Here is a 21,187-nt window from a genome sequence, read left to right as displayed (position 1 = left end):
AAAATGCAGAAAAACGCAGAGATAAAAAACAAAGCAAAATGCAGCCAAAAACGCACCAAATCGCGGTAAAACGTTTTTTACCTCGTTTTTGTTCCGCGGGTGTGTTTTTGTGCGTTTTTAGCAGCCAAAAACGCACAAAAAAGCCGGGTCATAAAAACGCAGCGTGTGCACATAGCCTTATAGTGTTTTACAACAATTGTAAATTAATGTAACAAATTTGACTTTCAACAATCTAAATTTACCAACAGGAAATTGATTTATTTAGACAGTTAAGCTGAGGCAATCATGATTTAATCTGGTTTTTTTTTGCACCATTACTTATCAGTTTCATGGAATAATGAGCGAACCTTGGCCTTCAAGTTCCTAAATTTCAGTTATAAAAGTGAAGCTCTGAAAGAGAAGAACAAACCTGTAGATCCTCAGACTTGTGAGAAGACACCAAACCAAGAAAACATGTGGAAGCTTCTACTGCTGCTTTTGGTGGGGACGATCTGTGCTCAAGAATCTGGTGAGTTAACATATATAATTGCTGCTGATACCCATTTAGGTTAATTGTCTTGGCCGTTATTATTGTTCTTACTGCTTATGTGGTAAATGTATTTGACTTAGGCTAGTTTCACACTTGCGTTGGACGGCTTCCGTAGCATTGCGTTGTGTGACGGATGCAACGGATGCGTTGCATATAGTGACACAACGGATGCTACGGATCGTACAAAACAACGGAAAGCTTTATTTCTTCTTTCTTTACAGTTTTACCGGCAGCAGACTATTGTGAATGATCAGCTGATCGCTCTCAATAGCCGGCGGCCGGTGGCTCAGTTGAGCGCTGTCACTTGCCAGCGGCCGGGCATGCCGGCGGGCGAGCGCTCAGCTGAGTGCTCTCACTTGCCGGCGGCCGAGCATGCCGGCGTTCGAGCACTCAGCTGAGCGCTGTCACTTGCCGGCGGCCGGTCGCTCAGCTAACGCAGGTCCTTTTGGCACAATCCGTCACCCATACAAGTCTATGGGAAACAGCGGAATCCGTTAACGGATTCCGCTGTTTTCCAAAAGGGCGGATTGTAACGGAAGGAAAACAACGCAAGTGTGAAAGTACCCTTAAATGGAACCTGTCAGGTTGAAAAATATTTACTTACAGATATGGGGTTAATCGGCACAGGGTTGCCACCAGGAATTTCAGGGCCCCAATCAAACATTAATAACTCCCATTAAACAACATCTCCTGGCTGAAAATATTTTACATATACTCTACATACATACATCCACACACACAATCAAGGCAAAGCAAACAGTGTTAGCACCCTTGACGTTGTCCCAGAAAATGAAGTACAGTGGAACTTTGGATTATGAGCATAATTCCATAATTTGTTCCGGGAGTGTACAACTGATTACAGCAGTACAAAATAATGTACTGTATTCATATAAAATTATTACAGTACACTAATACAAAATACTGTACAGTAAAAAACATATAAAACAAATTAAACTGCATGTTACCTTACAATACAATTGCTGGTGTCCAGGAGGTACAGTACAAGCAATGTGCTGCACTGGTTAGCAGAAAAAAAGTACAACACTGTATCCACAAATGCAAATTGATAAACATGCTATATAGTATATACTGTACTGTGCAATGGTATACTGTTTTAGAGTACATATATACAAAAAGTTAAGTCCAGAACACGTCAGAGCACGGTGAAAGGACAGAACCAGAAGGGTGCATGGTGAGTATTTGATCTTATTGCAAATCATTCCTCTTAAACCAAGTTACACGTTTTTAAAAAGCTTTGCTTGTCTTGCAAAATGCTCTCAAACAAAGTTACTCTTAAGGGTACTTTACACGCTGCGATATCAGTATCGATATCGCTAGCGAGCGTACCCGCCCCCGTCGGTTGTGCGTCACGGGCAAATCGCTGCCCGTGGCGCACAGCATCGCTTACACCAGTCACACGGACTTACCTTCCCTGCGACGTCGCTCTGGACGGCGATCCGCCTCCTTCTAAGGGGGCAGTTCGTGCAACGTCACAGCGACATCACACGGCAGCAGTCCAATAGCAGAGGAGGGGCGGAGATGAGCGGCCGGAACATGCTGCCCACCTCCTTCCGTCCTCATTGCCGGTGGACGCAGGTAAGGAGATGTTCGTCGTTCCCGTGGTGTCACACATAGCGATGTGTGCTGCCGCAGGAACGACGAACAACATCGTACCTGCAGCAGCGATATTAAGGAACTGAACGACGTGTCAACAAGCAATGATTTTTCACATTTTTGCGCTCGTTGATCGTCGCTCATTGGTGTCACACGCTGCGATGTCGCTAACGGCGCCAGATGTGCGTCACTAACGACGTGACCCCGACGATATATCGTTAGCGATGTTGCAGCGTGTAAAGCACCCTTTAATCCAAGGTTCCAATGTAATTCCTCTGAGAATTAATAACACACCCCCTACATTGCTCCTTTCCATAACATAGCCTCTATACCTACTCTCTCCATAATACACCCTCTACACAGCCCCTCTCCATAATCTGTCTTCCACACTGCCCCCAAGTATAGTATCCCCCACACACACTGCCACTCTGTATAATTTCGCCACACACTGATCCACTTCCCTTCTGTATAATATCCCCCCACACACTGCCCCTCTGTATAATATCCCCACACACAATGCTGCTCTGTATAATATCCCCCACATACACTGCCCATCTGCATAATATCTCTCCCACACATGTTGCCCCTCTGTATAATAATCCCCAACACACACTGCTCCTCTATATAATATCCCACACACTACCCCTCTATATACTATCCCCCAAAAACTGCCCCTCTGTACAATACACCCTCACACTGCCCATGTGTATACTATGCCCATGCACACTGCTCCTTTGTATAATATGCTCACACACACACTGTCCCTCTGCATAATATCCTACACACACACTGCCCCTCTGTATAATATTCTCTATATCTCTCACACACTGGTCCTCACAACACGTTGTTAAGAAAAGAGTAGTGGGCACCACAGGATAATAAATATATATTGTGACGTTGCTTACTGCAACCTGGGGTTTCACTCGCTTGCAGCGGTGCTAGGTAGCTTAGGCAACACAGGTATCACCGTCTCTTATAAAACCCAGCAGTTTATTTAATAGACTCAGCATAAACTGCTAAACAAAATGTAACAAAGCGTCTTCCGGCTTAAAGGAAAATATAACACATCCACATACCATGGGCTTCCAGTCCAATTAAATGTCCATAGTGGAGGCATGGCTGTCTCCACACTCTGGCTCCTACCAGCGAACACTACTCACTGTGGTTGCTTCCTGTAGCCTCCAGCCCTTTCCAGCAAGGCTGCAGTCTTTTCCCCAGTCTTCACCTGGACTAATTTCCAGACGTTTCTCTCCAGTCTTCACACAGACTGAGACCTCCAGCACATAATATCCATATGCAGCCCACTCTCAGACTTCTGACTGTCTCTAAAATAACCCTGGACACTCCCACAGGTGGAGGTATGTGATTCTCCACACCTGTCTATTGTTAAAGGGAACCTGACCCACAAATACTATACCAGAGTCTTGTGGAACTACAGGTCCCATAGCAACACATTTAGTTTAATGTCATAGGGGACCTTCTCCACTGCGACACATAGCGGCCATTCACAACATTGGTGATCACTACCTCACATACCCTCGCCCTCTGTTCAAACTTGTAGGGTTGAACACTTGACAACCTACAGGTGCCCTTAGACAGGGCATTAGTGTTACCTTGCCCTACCAGTCGAGAGGGCTCTCTCTGATGAATATGAGCTTCAGCTCCTGACATGAGGTTGGCCATTGTCACCAGACCCATCTCAGTTAACCACCTTCTCAGATACGCCCCCCGATCGGACCTATCTCTCCATGACTGTCTCCAACAGCCAGTGTGGTAGGGAGACTCTCTTCTAGTCGAAACTACCATCTGGTCTAACTCAGAGCTATCTAGTCGACTAGAGGTGCTATTGTCTTGGTACCTCAGCACTGAGCTGATAAAAGATCTGCTATATGTAGACCATTTTCTTTTTTCAGATCTATTTTGGACACTTCTTCAAAGACATCTTCAACAGTCTCTCTGATTTTTCCTTTCCCAACACCATCTTTGGCTAGAGACCAGTCCCAAGCTCCATTCTTTGCTTCGGCCATTGTCTTAGAGCCTTCAGAGTCTGTGATATAGCCCGATGTATAATTAGGTCCTCTATGATCTTGGCTCCTTTCGCTACAGGACTTGCTTCCATTGCTATTCAAGGCAACATGTTCATTAGATGGACCGCACTTCTACTCTGGGCCCTGGCTCGAAAGTGGTCACCACCTCACACCAACTTGACAAAGTTTCTCTGCAATCTTCTGTCTTTCAAGACTCAATTGCTTTAGCTCTTCCAGGTACCCCAGGTTGTACTCTAAGAGGACTCGTACATTTCCAACACACTCCTTTGTTCCCACAATGACACATGGAACCTTACCGATGTCAGGGTATCCTGGCTTCATTATGAATATCATGTCTTACTCTCGTCACACCGGACGTATCAACCATCTCCTGCATGATTCTTCCATTTCTGCCAGTCAGCTTCTTGACAATTTCTCTGGGCACTTCTGTAACCTCTTCCACAAACTCCAACAGCCTTCAAGCTGTCTTCACAGCTTCTACCGTTTTCCCATAGATTCGGAATGTTCCACTGGTTTTTTCCAATTCAATAGGTGTAATACCTGGAACCTTCCTGGCTTGCTGAATGTTACTTCTCAGTGCTCTTATTGCAAGCCCAATTAATGGTTTCTTCACAACCACCACTTCCTGAAACGCTGCAGTGAGCTGCTTCATATGCTCCAAGCGTCTGGTGTCTTCTTCCATCTTTGCAGAGATGAGCCACTTTGTGCAAAGACACTGTAGGTGCATGTCACTCAGGATAGCCACCTGGGAGGGGAGGAAAAAACTAAAACAAAATACAGAAAATCACTGGTGGTGAAAGGGTTAATGTTAGCAGAAATTTCGGTCACCCTGACAAATTTATATGAATTCTGAAAATGGAGCTGCCCATAGTTTTTGTTTTGTTTGATTTTTCTTTTATGCCATTCCGTCTATTAAAACCATTGTCATCCTGGTGAAAAGACATCTAGCAGAAGTGTGACCAGAGTATTAATAAAAAAGCCCACAGTGTAAGTTGTGTTTTTTTATATACTATTTTTACTTTTGTTCTCAGGAGATTATGAGCAGGAAAATGACGAACAGTTAATTAAAGTCGCCACAAATGAAGATCACTTTCACGAGTCATTTGATGAATTCCACAATGAGGATGAGTCAGGTGAAGAAGACTTGTCTCTGAATCAAGAAAGTGACATGGAGCCAGATTTTACTGAAAAAGCAGAATATTCTGTCTGTTCTGATAATGGAAACTGCAAGTACCATGTTTCCCAACAGTCTAGTGGTTTCCACACAGCCTCGGTAGGTTTATGTATCTGATTAATAAGCCTTATAATTGTTTGAAGTTAGGCTTTGTCTTAAGCATGTGAGATCATGCACGATAGGGTTGAGATCCTGTGAATGACTTGGCCATTGCACAATATTCCACTTCTTTGCCTTAAAAACTCTTTGGTTGCTGTGAAGCTTCATCCAATCAAGCTTGCTGCATTTGGTTGAATCTGAGCAGAAAGTACAGCACTGTACACTTCACAATTCATCTGGCTGCTTCTGTCTTCTGTCGCATCAACAATGAACACTAGTGACCCAGTGCCATTGGAAGCCACACATGCCCATGCCATCACACTGCCTCCACCATGTTTTACAGAGGGTGTGTGTGCTTTAAGTTGCTCCAAGCCTTCTCCATACTTTACTTTCTGCTTCTCATCATTCTGGTAGAAATTAATCTTATTTTCATCTGTCCAAAGAATGATTTTCCAGAACTGAGCTGGCTTCTTTAGATGTTCTTTTTAGTAAAGCCTAATCTGACTTTACTAATTTTAAGGCTGATTAATGGTTTTCACCTTCTGTGAAACTCTCTGTCTCTACTCTTTATGGTAGACTTAGGTACTTAACTTACTTATTGGAGAGTGTTCTTCCATTGGGTTGATGTTGTGAAGGGGTTTTTCCTTCACCATGGAAGGGATTTTTTGTTCATCCACCACTGTTGATTTGTGTGACTGTCCAGGCCCTTTTGAGTTTCCAAGCTCATCTGTGGGATCCTTTTTTCAGAATGCACCAATCTGTTGATTTGGAAATCCTAACATTTTTGATCCACATCTTTTTTTCAGCTTAATGATAGTCTGTTTCTCTTCCATTGAGAGCTCTTTTGAACTTATGTTGTAGACTCACAGTTACAGCTTCTATATGCAAATGCCACATCTGGAATCAGCTCCAGACCTTTTACCTGCTCAATTAATAATGGACTAATGATGGAATAGCCCATGCAGCCAATTAAAAAGTATTGAGATAATTGTCCAATTATTTTTGGTCCCTTGAAAGAATCAGATACATATTAAAGAGCTGTAATTCTTAAACCCTTACTCGAATTATGAGGTGAATTCCCTAAAATTAAAGCTGAGAGTCGTCACTTTAAGCCATGTTGATTATATAACTGTATCGTAAATATATTATGGTAAAAAGCTAAAATGCCAAACTTTGTGTCACTTTCAAATATTTCTGGGCCTAACTGTATTTATCAGATTCGGGAAGCCTCTATGATGATTCCTTTTACCGTCATTGTGTGATCGTGATGTGTTGGGAAGGTGCAGGACTTAGCAAACTTAGATCAGCCCTTTAGTGCAGACATATTGCTAAATTTAAAATGTAACCGGTAACTTTTATAAACTTTTGGGGGTCCAATGTGTGTGCAATGTGCATAGACTAGTAATAGCTAGGCCAAATAGCAGTTTTTAATCCTAATGTCAATGAAAAAAAATGTAAAAATCCAATACATAAAAAAAAAGAAATGGAAAGAACAGAATTTCACACATATTTCAGTGAGCCTTTGTGCTAATAAAAAAATATATAAAATGTGAAAAATAGGCACATATTTATTTTTTTTCCCAATATCACCAAAATAAGAAATAAAATATCATAACATTAGCCCCCAAGCATAACAACAAAAAGAAACAAAAATAATTTACTTTGCAATAGGGATAACCAGAAACCGCAAGTACACAAAATGTACAAAAAAATAATTAAAATGTGTCTGTTCATGAACGGGGAAAACTCATTAAGCTAAAAATATGCTAAATATTATAATACAAGGTTAACTTTTTATATCTTTTTTTTTTTCCTAGACCTCTTGTCGTAATCTGAGTGGAAATTTGAGCTCTGTTCATAGCTTTGACGAAAATAGTAATCTTCAAAGGTTACTTAAAAGAAGTCTTAAAAACTCCCACTATGTTTGGATTGGTGTTTGGAAGAAAGGCACAGTAAGTACAGCAACATTTTCTACACCTAAGGCATCTTCTAGTGAATGATATCATTTGTAAGGGGCCCCATAGAACCAATAGTGGACATCCTACTAAGACTTGATAATACCATCTCATAGACAGACTCTCTAGAGTTCCTAAAAATTAATTGCAAACTGTTTAGTCCCTTAAAGGGAACCTTTCAGCACATTTTTACATATGGTGAGACTGTATAGATGCGGTACCTCATACATAGAGATGTAGAGACGTGCCAGTCATCAAGATTCTAGCTTATAAGTCACATGCATATCAAGTTGCACATGGGGCGTCTATGCATTTAGATAGCTTCTTACAAGTGCACTGATGCCCCCCTCACAGACCGATTTATATATGGTGGCTACACTAGATTTCTCAAACCTGGCACATAAGATTTCTAAAAAATATATTTCATGTTTATTAGGTGACACGCACCTATGAAGCCCTGCCTCTACTTCCATATGTATAACAATCTGATAGTTTCCCATTAAGGAGCAGCAATGTTTGTATCTTATGAACAAAACTTATTTTTTTTCATCATTGCATTCAAGGGGCCATACATTTTATTTTAAATTAATATACATATAACATTTATTATCTCTTTATGGGGAAAAAGGGAAGAAAATTACCAAATCTGGCAATTATTTTAGGCTTTAAATTTTAAATGATTCACCATGGTGCAGAAATAAGATGTTAACTTTCTTTCTGTGAATCAGTATGTTTCTGGCAACATCAAACTTATATAGTTATATTGATGATTTATTGCTTTTTTTTTTTTTTAAACATCTTTTTATTAAATTTTAACCGAATTTCTTTTACAATCTGCTCTTATACAAAGAGCATTTCATTGATGACATTATAATCAAAACAGTCCCACCCACCCCTCCCCCCGCTCTGCGTGCGACCAGAAGCAACTTAAAATGGTAATTTATGTAATTGGTATGTGTCCATTGAGCAGTTCAAAAAGGTACCAAGAGGTCTGTCCAAACTGAGATTTAAGTCTATCCTTATGCACTGTAGCCAAGTTAGGTATAAATAAAGACCATGTTTCAAAGAAACGCTTAGTCAACTTCTCCTTATTCGACAGTGCATCCAGCCAGTCCATTTTGAATATGAACATTAGTTTTGTTTGGATAAACGCTAGAGAAGGTGCTTCAGGATTTACCCAGAGATGTAGGATACTTTTCCTAGTGGCCGAGGCCCAAATAGTTAACATTGCCCTGGTACCTCTCGGAAGACTTTGTTGAGCCTCCTCCAACATGTTAAAAATCGCCCACTGTGGTGTCAGAGCAAACTGAATATTGTATGTGTTTTGTAAGACTGAGTGAACGCTTCTCCATACTCCCTGTATCTGAACACAGTCCCATAAGTGGTGAAACAGGTCAGTGTCTCTTATGCCACATTTAGAACAAGAGTATAAGGCATTTGTGTCCATTTTTGATTGAATTTTTGGAGTAATATATGCTCTATGTAGAATCATCAAGGCCATATCTGTGTAGCTACTGGACAACAAAAATTTACGTTGCAACAGCGTGGCTTGTAAAAAATCCTTTACCTCGAACTCTGGCATGTCTACCTTCCATTTTGCTGGACCTGTTGTTTTCCCCTCCCATGTCCAAACTGTACGCAACATTGAATAAACCTGACTAGTCGAGGACGCCTGGCTTCTTGCCCTCCTAAGAAAGTTATCCACACTTCCTCCAAGATCTCCGTTTTTCTTGTCAACAAGATATTTTTGTGCCAAGCTACGCGCCTGAAGAAAAAGAAAAGGCTGACCCACAAAAGCTGGAAATCGGTGTGCCGCCTTCTCGTAAGAAAGCAACGATAAATCAGGCTCCATTAGATCTGCAGCATAAGCACAACCCTGCATTGACAATGTTTCATAAATCCTCGGAGGGCGACCCTGGAGGAATCTCGGATTTCCAATAAAGGGTTGAAATGGGGAACTTGAAGTGTTAATTTTACCAAGTTTCCTCACCTTCCTCCACGTTAGTATAGTATGCCATAGTGTTGGATGATCCCTAACCTCACTCGGTATTTCCTCGTTCCCTAAATGCAGCAATGCTGTTAACGAGACTTGTGAACATAGCTGTTGTTCCAATTGTACATTGGCAAAGTGAGATACTCCTCGCACCCAGTCCACCACATATCTAAAATTTGCTGCTAGATTATATCTGCCCAGATCTGGAAGATTTATGCCCCCTGCCCCTTTTGGTAATTGAAGCTTGATTAAGCTGATCCTAGTACGCCCCTTGTGCCCCCAAATGAATTTTCCAAAGGATGAATTTAGTAGCTTAATATCTGATTTGCGTAGAAGCAACGGGAGAGTCTGAAATAAGAACATTATTTTGGGGAATGCTACCATTTTAATTAAGTGACATCGACCCGAAAAGGATATTTTCAGATGTTTCCAAGATTGGAGTAGATGTATTAATGAATTTATAAGAGGCTTATAATTAATTTGATATAGTAACAAGGGGTTTGCTGGGAGCTGAATCCCCAAATATTTAATGGACCTGGTACACCACTGGAAGGGAAATAAGTTGTTATCAATTTTACCCAATTTGTACATTGCCAATGCCTCAGTTTTTTTGTAATTTACCCTGAAGCCTGAGGCCTTTCCAAAATTATTCAATGTGTTCATTATCTCAGGAATCGCTTGAGAGGGATTGGCAATAAACAATAAAATATCATCGGCAAAAGCCAAAAGTTTAATTGTTGTCCCACCGACTCTCATGCCCTGAAATATTGCTAAATTATGTAGGGTCCTCAACATTGGGTCCAGAGCCAAATTAAACAATAAAGGTGACAAGGGACACCCCTGCCTCGTTCCCCTCTGTACCTCAAATGGCTCAGAGAATGTATTATTTATAGATAGTCTGGATTTGGGGTCTGTGTATGTCATCTTGACTGCTTCGCAAAACCAGGATCCCACCTGGCGACATGCCAAAAGATTATGTAAATAGGCCCAAGAGACCCTGTCAAAGGCCTTGTCCGCATCTAGGCTAACTACTATATGTTTGGTACATCTATGCTTCCTGCTATAAGAGATAGCCCCAATAGCCGTCCTGATGTTATAGGTGATGGATTTCCCGTGCACGAATACTGTTTGGAAGGGCAGAATAAGATCTGGAATCACTTGTTGTAATCTACCAGCTAGTATTTTAGTAAAGATTTTAAAATCAGAGTTGAGTAATGAGATGGGTCTGTATCCCTCCACCTGTAGTGGGTCTTTTCCTGGCTTAGGTAATACTATAATGTTTGCCTCATTGAACCTGTCGGGAATTATTCTATCTGTGACTATCTTATTATACACTGCACATAGATGAGGACCGATAGAGGCTCCCAAGATCTTATAATATTCGTTACTAAATCCGTCGGGCCCTGGGCTTTTGGCTAGTTTAAGAGTGCCAATAGTTTTTACTATTTCTGAAATATTTATAGGGGCGTTTAGTACTACTATTTGTTCCTCTGTCAAGATGGGCGCTACGGTACCATGGATAAAATCAGCTTCCCCGTCAACCTCCCTCGGTTCCGCCTCATACAGCGAGCCAAAGAATGCCCTGAACTCCTCCACTATTTCCTCATCTTTTGTTACCATGGTACCATCTTTCTTTTTAATTTTGTGGATTCTAGTGGTGGTTCTAAAGGGTTTGGTTAAAGAAGCTAGTAATTTCCCAGGTTTGTTGCCCCATTTAAAGTATTTATGTTTCTGGTAGTCCAGGTTACTAAGTGCCATCTCATGGGCCAAGGTGTCCGCCACCTCCTTGGCCTCTAAGAAATGTTGATTTGTCGCATCCGTGTTGTTATTTTTAAAATCTTTATATGCCTGCGTGAGAAGTTTTTGTGCTGATATAGTTTGTTCCAGGAGCTTTTTTCTCTTATGGCTGACATATGATATTATCTGACCTCTTACTACTGCCTTGGAGGCAGCCCAATACAAACCAGCGTCCCCACTATGCTCGTGATTATCCTTCTCATAAAAGCTCCAGTAGTTTTGTAAAGAAGCTTTGAAATCCTCAGATTGATATAAATATGAAGGAAACCTCCACCTTCTTTCCCGTAGTATTGTGGTAGATAATAACAAATTAAAAGTAACCGGTGCATGATCCGAAATACAGATGTCTAGGATGTTGGAGGAAAGTAAATGTGGCATCAGTGCTGGGCTTAGTAGCCAATAGTCAATCCGTGTATGTAAGTCATAGACATGTGAATAAAATGTATAATCTTTATCTATTGGGTGCTGCATGCGCCATGTGTCTATTAGTCCCAATTGATTGACGAGATATTGCAAACCACTATGGAGCGCCAATAGAGGAGATGGCTGGGGACTTGACCTGTCTAAAATTCCATCATGAGCCTCATTGAAATCTCCGCCTACAATTAAATTAGTCATATCCCAACCTGTGATACTTTCAATCAATTTGGCTCTGAACTGTGGATCAGGAATATTTGGTGCATATATGTTTGCTAAGTTATAGATAGTGCCCTCTATCTTCACTTTCACCAATAATAATCTCCCCATAGGGTCCTCTGAAACCTCCAGAACTTCATGACTAATATGCTTATTGATCAATATAGCTACCCCTCTTTGTGTTCCCGTAAATGACGCTTCTGCGCATACAGCATATTTTCTGCTGTGAAGAAATGGGTGATTGCCCTTCATCCAGTGTGTTTCCTGTAAGAAGACAATATGGCAATTTAAACAATGTAGATAATTTAAAACTTTTTTCCTCTTAATAGGAGAGTTTAACCCGTTAACATTCCAGGAGCACCAATACAGCGATTTAATCGTGGACACATTTGTGCTCTCTGTGTTAGTCATTTATCCTATTCCAGAAGGAGGAATTAATTGTAAAATTATAAACAACCTATTTGGGTTCCCTCGTCCATCCCAGCGAGTAAACGCGACAACCCATATGAGAGCTAAACTAAAGGTGCGCACGCAGAGCCCCCTAACCCCTTCCCATCTAAACAAAAACCTTAATCTAATGGCAATGTCACCTGCCTCTCTGGCAGTCCTGACACTGAAAAAAAAAAGGAAAAACAGAATGAACATCAGAACTGTAGCACAGTGACGTCTCCGATTTAAGTGTCTGTGTTGACTGCTGGCGAAGCTCCATTTTCCTGAAGAAGGTAATTTAAAGCCAACTTAGGATCTTCAAAAGTCCAATTCTTTCCCCCTGTAGTGAAGCGTAGAACAGCAGGATACAGTAGACTGAAGCGAATATTTTTTTCCGCCAATAGTTTGCATACTGGATTGAAGGCTTTGCGTCTTGTTGTCAAGGCTGCTGAGTAATCTTGGAACAAAAGCAGTTTAGAGTTATTGTAGGTAAGTGAGCGATTTTTTCTAAATGCTGTCAGCAATCTGATCTTGTCTTGGAAGTCCAGGACCTTAAAAATTACTTGTCTGGGTCTGACCTCTCCATCATTTCGAGATGGGCCCACTCTGTGGGCCCTTTCAATAGCAATTGGCCCCGACTTTAGATCCAATTTCAAAGCTCCTGGTAGCCATTCTGAAGTGAGTTTCAGTAGATCAGCTTGTCGAACCGATTCAGGGACGCCCACCAACCTTAAATTATTGCGTCTGGACCTGTTCTCCAGATCATCTACCTTGTCCAGCAATACAGCAATGTCCTTATTCCTGCTCTCTAGCATCTCTGAAATTTCCTTTACAGAGTCCTCCATGTCAGAGACCCTCTGCTCCACATCTGTTAGCCTTGAACCCTGGGCATTAACTTGGGTGACTATAACGTCTAATGAAGACTGGAAGGCTGCCAGCCGCCCATCAATCACTGGCATCAAGAGATCTGTGATGGCCTTAGCAGTGGCCTGGGGTGGGTCTGTAGTTGCCTCAGGGGAAGCCCCTGGTGATGGGAATGCATTTTGGTTTCGTCTTTGCAGTCTAATTCCTTTACTTGGTTGTGTGGCATTGCTCTTACCCACAAATTTATCCATAGTAAGAACTGTAAATATGGAGCTTCTTTAGAGACTGTGGTGACGTCACAATAACATAAGCTTAATTACATCTGTGTGGTAAACTTGGCTGTTTCACAATTATTTCCACGCTGTGTATGAGAGTGTATAGATGTTACTTGAAAAACACCAGTCAGAAGGGCAGGAGGCAGGCCAGATGACTGATCCCACTTCTTTTTGTTTTTCACCCTCTACTATACTGTCAGTGCTGGTGAAGTGATGGAGTAGGGGTTAATCAAGTTGAGCTGTGATGCACTTCAGGCTTATCTGCCTCTGTTTACTGTTGCAGATTACAGGCCTTGTGCAGCAGCCATGTAAGATGAGACCTGCAGGGATGTATCTGCCCCCTCCTCAGCCCCCTGTTTATCTCCTGACCTGCTCTCACAGCCAAATGTCTCCAGGGGCTCTCAGCTCCCTCCTCACTCACAGTATCTCAGACGGTGGGCCTGTCCACGGAGCTCTGTGTGACAGGTGAACACAGCGTGCAGTCCTGTTTGCTGAGCTTGCTGCTGCTCAGTGTTTCACTATTTCTTCTGTGGCAGGGAGGGGAGTGTGTGAGAGTTCACTGAAAACTATGGCTGCCGCTGGAAGCACTTCAGTCCCCTTCCCTGTCTCCTTCTGGATGTTAGTGCGCGATATTTAACCCCTCTCTTACAGGTCCCGGGTGCTTTCCGTTTGCAGTGGCACAGCTGCAGGGGGAGCAGGGAGGATGGGCAGCGTTCCTCTGTGCAGCACAGCCCACAGCCTGCAGCCTGGTGCTTTGTGTCAGAGCACTCCTTTCTTTGTGGTGCAGCATACACCTTTCACCTCCGGAGTATCAGGAGAGCCGGGCCTGATGTGCGCCCCTTGTCCTGGCCTTATCCCTGCAGCCTTTAGATGTTAGGATGGGCCTGGATAACGTTTTTGGCCTAGGCTGCTGCAGGAGCTCATGATAAAAGCAGCTACCTCGTAGCTCCGCCTCCCGGAATTCGATTTATTACTTTTATTACAATACATACACCGAAAAATAAATTGATTTTACATTTTTGTATCCACAAAGCTGCACGAGGACTTCTTTTTTATGTGACACGCTGTACTTTTCACTGTCTCCAATTTGATCATTTTTTTATTACCCTTTTTGGGAAGCAGAATAAACAACATAAAAACCATTCTTAATATTTTTATATACCGTTCACTATTCAATGTAATTGGAATGGTAACTTTACCAAACTTAGTGCTTTTTTTGTGGCATAGCAACCCAAATGGCACTCCGCAATTACATTGTGAGGCCAAGGAGCTGACAAAGGGAACCATTCTCCTACTGTCGAACCTCTGAAACGCCCCTGTGACCAAAGCTGCGGTCAAAGTGACTGGAGTGGGAGCTTCGTTGTATGTTAGATGCCCATGACATCCCACACACATATATACTGTATATCATGATATCATGATGTAGATACATATTCTGCATCAGGACATATATACATCCATTTGTTGGAAGGGGTTGAATCCGAAAGCAGTAAGCTGCCCGGTGACACGTACATGCAAAGAGTAATTTATTAGTTACCAACCTGCAATAGCCCTATGTTGTCCAGGTCATTGATGTTTTACACCTGAACATAAAAAATGATACCCGTATCCTGAGGGGTAAGTAGCCAATGATCCTGACCACCCCAGGAGCTTGATGATTCTCATTCAGCTCCTGACTCTCACAAATACAGAATATAGAAGTAATAAAATATGACATTTCTTTTTTAGCTTTCAAATTACAGAAATCTTGATGGTAGTGACCTGGATTATGTCCGCTGGGGTTGTGGGCAACGAAAATTTTTGGGAGAATGGTGTGTTGCTATGAATACAAACAGTAAGTACAGTAAATGATTTTTCTTCTAAATGCTACATAAAGAAATGTCCACCCTAAACCTTTCTTACACATCATTAAGGTGCAATACAATTTGTCATGATACAAATTCAATACAATCTCTAAGGATCCAGTAAAAAATCATTTGACTTCTAAGTTTTGTCAATACAGGGAACTATAGGTGACGGATGGCACCTGTTACAGGATCTCTCATACATTTACATATTGTGTTTATGGTCTCTCAGCTAAGAAAATCACCAAATTGCATCATGTGAGTGTCATGACAGTAGGAAGAATACAAAATGAAATCCGTCCATCTATCCAAAAGTGCATGGCTATTCAGCAATTTGTAGCTTTGATTATTCATTTTATTGTTGAACATCTGTAGTGCTGTCAGGCAATCGAAAAGGTTAATAAACCTGAAACCTGAATATTTAAAGAAGTAGAATTGAGGTTTTGTCTTCTTAAGAGATGTTACAGAATTATTGGACAACTATTAATATGCAGAATTATTATGCAACTAAATTAAAAACCTAAATTTTCCCATCTCAATAATTTATTTTTAAGTGTTAAATGATATTAATGACCAACTACAAAATATATAGTACACTTGTTTTCAATAACAGTTTTAAGCCATCTACCCATGGAGTCATTTTCTTAATCTGTTGAGAATCATCTCTTTGGCCTCTCAGACACTCTTCAGAGAGGTGGACTGGTTTCCTGGGTTAGAAAATGTTCTTTGAATCTCAGTCTTGTCAAAAATGTTTAAATTATTCTTGTATTCAGTGATTATTGGGTTAGATTAATATTAAGTTTCTTCATGTGTTACGTTCCAATGTTATCATCCGTCATGACATTGATTTACAGTGTATTTCACTTTTTAAATTATGCAAATTGCCTCTTCAGAGAGGAAGAGGGCTTGAACTCTAGTGCCACCTATTAGAAGAAGCAATCCTAAAAGTCAATATTGACCCTTTATCTAGCCTATGCATATTACTTGGGATTTAAGCCAAACTAGAATCTCAATTTGCAGACACCGTGTTTCGGGGTATTGCCCCTCATAAGTGCAAAGTCTGAGATCTGATTTGGTTTGGTGAGAGGCCAAAGGCCACGTCTCACTAAGCGACATCACTAGTGACATCACTGCTGAGTCACGTTTTTTGTGATGCAAGAGCGATCTTGCTAGCGATGTCGCTGTGTGTGACATCCAGCAACGACCTGGCCCCTGCTGTGAGGTCTCCGGTTGTTGCTGAATGTCCTGGACCATTTTTTAGTTGTTGCTCTCCTGCTGTGAAGTACACATTGCTGTGTTTGACAGCGAGAGAGCAACGATCTGAATGTGCAGGGAGCCGGCTTCTGCGGACACTGGTAACCAAGGTAAATATCGGGTAACCAAGCAAAGCCTTTGCTTGGTTACCCAATATTTACCTTGGTTACCAGCGTCCGCAGCTTCTAGAAGCCGGCTCCCTGCTGTTACGGGGGGCTGTCTGATAATAAAACCCAAAGGAATATCAGACAGTCAGGGTCCACCGTGCAAAGACTCTGCTGCAGACTATGGCAGAGGATAAGGGGTATATAAGTGTGCCACTGTAAATAGTAATAGGAAAAGTGCAGAGTGCAATACCTCTGTTAAACTCACAGAGGAATATAATTAGGAAATAAAGCAATTCCTCCCTTACTCGGAGGGTGTGTGGTATGGTCTCTGTTAATGGTCACAGAGACAAAAGCAGTGAGTGTGAAATGGCACCTACCTAGGTCCGTTCCTCTAGCGGTGCCAGGAGACGGACAGCAGCGTAAGCCGCACAAAGCTCCTACCTGCGTTTGCTCCACTAGTGTGCGAGGATACGAACAACTGCCAGACGCAGTATAAGGAACGTTACCCTAGCGGCAACGTCCACCTACGAGTAAAATCACAAGGCCCAGCCGGACCATGTGCCTCAGGCACCTGCCTATGTCCGCTCCACTAAGGTGTAAGGATACGGACTGCAGCCGAAGTTGTAAGGTACAAGAACGCTACCCTGCCGGTAGCACTCTCCTAGCATAGACAGAGAGATGCCTAGAGGGACGTGCACAGAGCGTCTACTCTCATGCATGAACCAAGAGGACTGAGCGCCGGGCGGCGTGTGTCAGGGTCTTATATAGACTCTGTGCCTCATCCAAGATGGAGGACACCAGAGCCAATCCGCTGCCGGAACGACAGCAATGACGTCACGCTGGCCTATCACCGAGCAAAGCGTCACAAGCACATGACCAGCGACCAATCAGCATAGAAGGTGTCAGAGACATGTGACCACGTGTCACAAGCACATGACCAGCGGCCAATCAGCTTAGAAGGTGTCAGAGACATGTGACCTCGTGTCAGCGATGATGTCACCCGCACATGTGCAATGGCTCCAAGATAGGACTTAGTCTCCAGCGCTTGCACATGTGCAGTAGCAAGAAATCCGAACATAGTCTCCAGTGCTCGCACATGTGCAGTAGCAAGAAATCCGAACATAGTCTCCAGTGCTCGCACATGTGCAGTAGCAAGAAATCCGAACATAGTCTCCAGTGCCACAGCCACCGTAAAACCTGCTCCCTGCACATGTAGCCAAGGTACATATCGGGTAACTGTAAGCAAAGCCCTCTGCTAGTAACCCGATGTTTACCATGGTTACTAAGGACAGCGTCATTACACGGGTCGCTGGTGGCTGGGGGCTGATCTCTGATCGCTGTGGAGATCTGCCTGTTTGACAGCTCACCAGCGACCCATGTAGTGACGCTCCAGCGATCCCTGAGAGGTCAGGTCGCTGGTGGGATCGCTGGAGCGTCACTTAGTGTGACGGTACCTTAAGACAAGGATCCAAGGGGTAAGGTTTCTCTTTGTGAATAGTGACTTGTCAGGTCTGGGCATGCCGGTATGAGGAGACTTGCATGGCCTTGTGGGAAATTCTCCATTCTCCGGTTCCAGCGCCTCCTCTTTCGGCCATCTTCGTCCTCCTTCTGAAGCCTGTGTGCATGACACGTCCTACGTCATACACACTCGCCGGTCCCGCTTAGGCGCACTGCAATACTTTGATCTGCCCTGCGCAGGACCTCAATGCTGGCAAGTGTGGGTGACGTAGGACGCGTCATGCATCCCGGCTTCAGAAGGACGATAAAGATGGCTGAAAGAGGAGGTGACGGCACCGGAGAACGAAGACGCCCATATGACCCAACTCCACCGCAGCGACTGTTTAGGTAGGTATTATAAAGTCATTTTTACGTTCTACACAGCTGCCTGGGCTCTTATATACAGCATTCTAACATGCTGTATATAAGAGCCCACTGGTGGTAGTCACAGCTTATGGGCTCCAAATCTGGTGACAGGTTCCCTTTAAGCTTATTGCAGCTTTGAAAACTCACTTATGCTTTTTTTCCCATGCAGATTTTTACCACCACTTTGGGTGAGATTTTTAAATCCTCGTCCTCACATTTTGTATTGTACGTTGCTACAGACTAGTGGAGAAGTCCATACTACACATCTGTAGCAATTCTGCAAACATGGTCCTACTGTCGCCAGCGAAATTATGTAATTATGTATTTTCTGTGTTTGGGATTTTTCAAAACATTTTACTGTTAGATTCATGTGACATATTATTTTAGAAACAGATTTTCGTCTGTAAATAGGGGTAGTCTGACATTTTGGATATTGATTCATTAATTTAGTATGAGCACCATGCCACCCAAAGGAAAATTGTACAGTTGAGAGTGAAAGCTGGCAATTTGTGTGCTCCAATGCAGCCCTATGATTCCATATGGTTATAGACTAGACTAATGTACATTATAATAAACCTTAAGTGTTATATAAACCTGCATTTGTTACTGTATCTTTTCTTTTTGTTGTGTTCTAATCTTAAAGTCTTTCATTTATCTTTCAGATGGCCAGTGGTTCTCTTACAAATGCAGCACTCAATTGCCATTTGTCTGCACTTACTGAGCATCAGCCCAGTTCATCAGCCTTCATGAGCGACTATGAAGACGAGTAAAGACTTGGTTTACCATATACGAGTGTTGGATTAGGAGCAGAGTCTTGGAATTCGTCAACCCAGTTGCTCATAAGCTTATGGTAGTCATGTTCTAACTACCTATTTTTGCTATGTAGCTTATAATAAAAGTTGAATACATTTTCATACATATGAATGTGTTATAGTTTTGCTGACATTACAGATTCTTTTGTTCTGTTTGAGGACATAATGAGACAAAAAAAAAATCACATTCTGTAATCAGTTGTCAATCATTAGAGGTGAGTTCACCCATGAATGTTGGGGATCAGTGGGTTTGGCTGGACTTAAAAAAAAGTGTTGTTCGGGAAACCAGACTTAAGTCAAATTTGACCTCGATACCAAACTACAGGGTGGGCCATAAGTATGGATACACCCTGATAAAAAAGCACCTCCAATGTACTAATATGCCACGAACAGTAAGGTGATATCAGCAACCACTTCCATTTTAACAGGATGTATCCATACTTATGGCCCACCTAGTGTGTATCCATACTTATGGCCCACCCAGTGTGTATCCATACTTATGGCCTACCCAGGGTGCATCCATACTTATGGCCCACCCAGGGTGTATCCATACTTATGGCCCACCCAGGGTGTATGTATACTTATGGCCCACCCAGTGTGTATCCATACTTATGGCCCACCCAGGGTGCATTCGTACTTATGGCCCACTCAGGGTGTATCCATACATATGGCCCACCCAGGGTGTATCTATACTTATGGCCCACCCTGTACATACAAGTCAATGAGGACCCGAACTTCTGTGTTGAAAATTGACTGTAAAATAGTTATACTATGGGCTAGAGGGCTGCAAAAGGGAGCAAAATGGGGCAATAGTAACACAGACGCACTGCAAATAAAATGTGGACAGCGAAATGACTTAAAGGGGTTCTGTCACCATAGCAATCATGGTTACATAGCAAATAAATGTATAAACTAAAAATGTTACGAGTGAACCCACAGAGAAAGATTTCAGCCAAGATTGGCAGAGTTCTCCCATAACAGCAACAAGTTTACCAAAAGTCCTCTACAGAGCCTGTATGTCACGCTAGGTGCAGGGAAGTACCAAGTGCATTGCGAAAGGGAAGGGAAACCCTATGTCCAGGTAGAGGGAAGATGGTGACCACTGATCAAACCTACTGCTTGTCCTTCGGGTCACTCACCACCCTAGATAGGTTCCGCACCTTTGCGCTGAGCCGGATACTTGACCCTAGGTATCCGAGTTGCTGGCCCTAAATAGGGAATGGATGGGATGAGCTCTTTTTTTTTTTTTTTAATTCGTTTATTAAACAGTAGAAGTGTGCATAATGAATTCAACAAAACAGAAAAAACAGTAAACAACTATTAACTAGCTCTGCCGATAACGCCAACCCGGACGTTCTGAGTCTGTGCCCCTCCACAATCAGTGTTGTAGTAAGTGCTGGTAGAGACATATGGAGATATTGTAATCAATCAGTCAAAGTCAAAGGGGAGGAATTCCACATTTCCCATATCTGGTTGAATTTCTCCGGGCACCCTCTATTTTGATATACAGTCCGTTCATATCGGAGCATTGTATTCACCAATTCTATCCACGCTCGCACCGTAGGAGGAGAACCACCCATCCACCGCATGGCTATGAGTTTCCGTGCCATAAAAAGGGAATCCCGTAGAAAAATTTTGCGATGATGTGACCATGTACCTTTGTCCATAACCCCAAACAGGCAGAGAAGTGGTTCAAGGGGTATAGGAAAAAGAGCTAGGGAAGATAAGACCAAGACAACCCCCTTCCAAAAGGTGGCAGTCACCGGAAAACCCCATATCATGTGGAGGAAGTCAGCATCCCCTACATGGCACCGCAGGCAGTCAGAAGTCACCCGCTGTCGCATTTTGAACAACCATAATGGGGTTAAATACGCTTGATGTATGATATATAGTT

At 42.6% G+C, this 21,187-nt stretch overlaps 1 protein-coding gene across 1 annotated transcript; it reads left to right on the top strand.

Moving 5' to 3' along the window:
• The first annotated feature begins 421 nt into the window (after positions 1-421).
• On the top strand, positions 422-19,379 carry LOC142309956 (proteoglycan 3-like). Its single transcript, XM_075347427.1, has 5 exons — positions 422-508; positions 5,223-5,464; positions 7,282-7,416; positions 15,142-15,247; positions 19,144-19,379. Exons 1-5 carry the CDS (start codon positions 454-456, stop codon positions 19,200-19,202), a joined length of 597 nt encoding a protein of 198 aa, XP_075203542.1. The 5' UTR covers positions 422-453; the 3' UTR covers positions 19,203-19,379.
• The last annotated feature ends 1,808 nt before the right edge of the window (positions 19,380-21,187 follow it).

Source organism: Anomaloglossus baeobatrachus, chromosome 5 (genome assembly GCF_048569485.1).
Source record: "Anomaloglossus baeobatrachus isolate aAnoBae1 chromosome 5, aAnoBae1.hap1, whole genome shotgun sequence".
NCBI lineage: Eukaryota > Metazoa > Chordata > Amphibia > Anura > Aromobatidae > Anomaloglossus > Anomaloglossus baeobatrachus.
The sequence above is the reverse complement of the archived record's forward strand: the minus strand, read 5'-3'. Positions and strand labels throughout refer to the sequence as shown.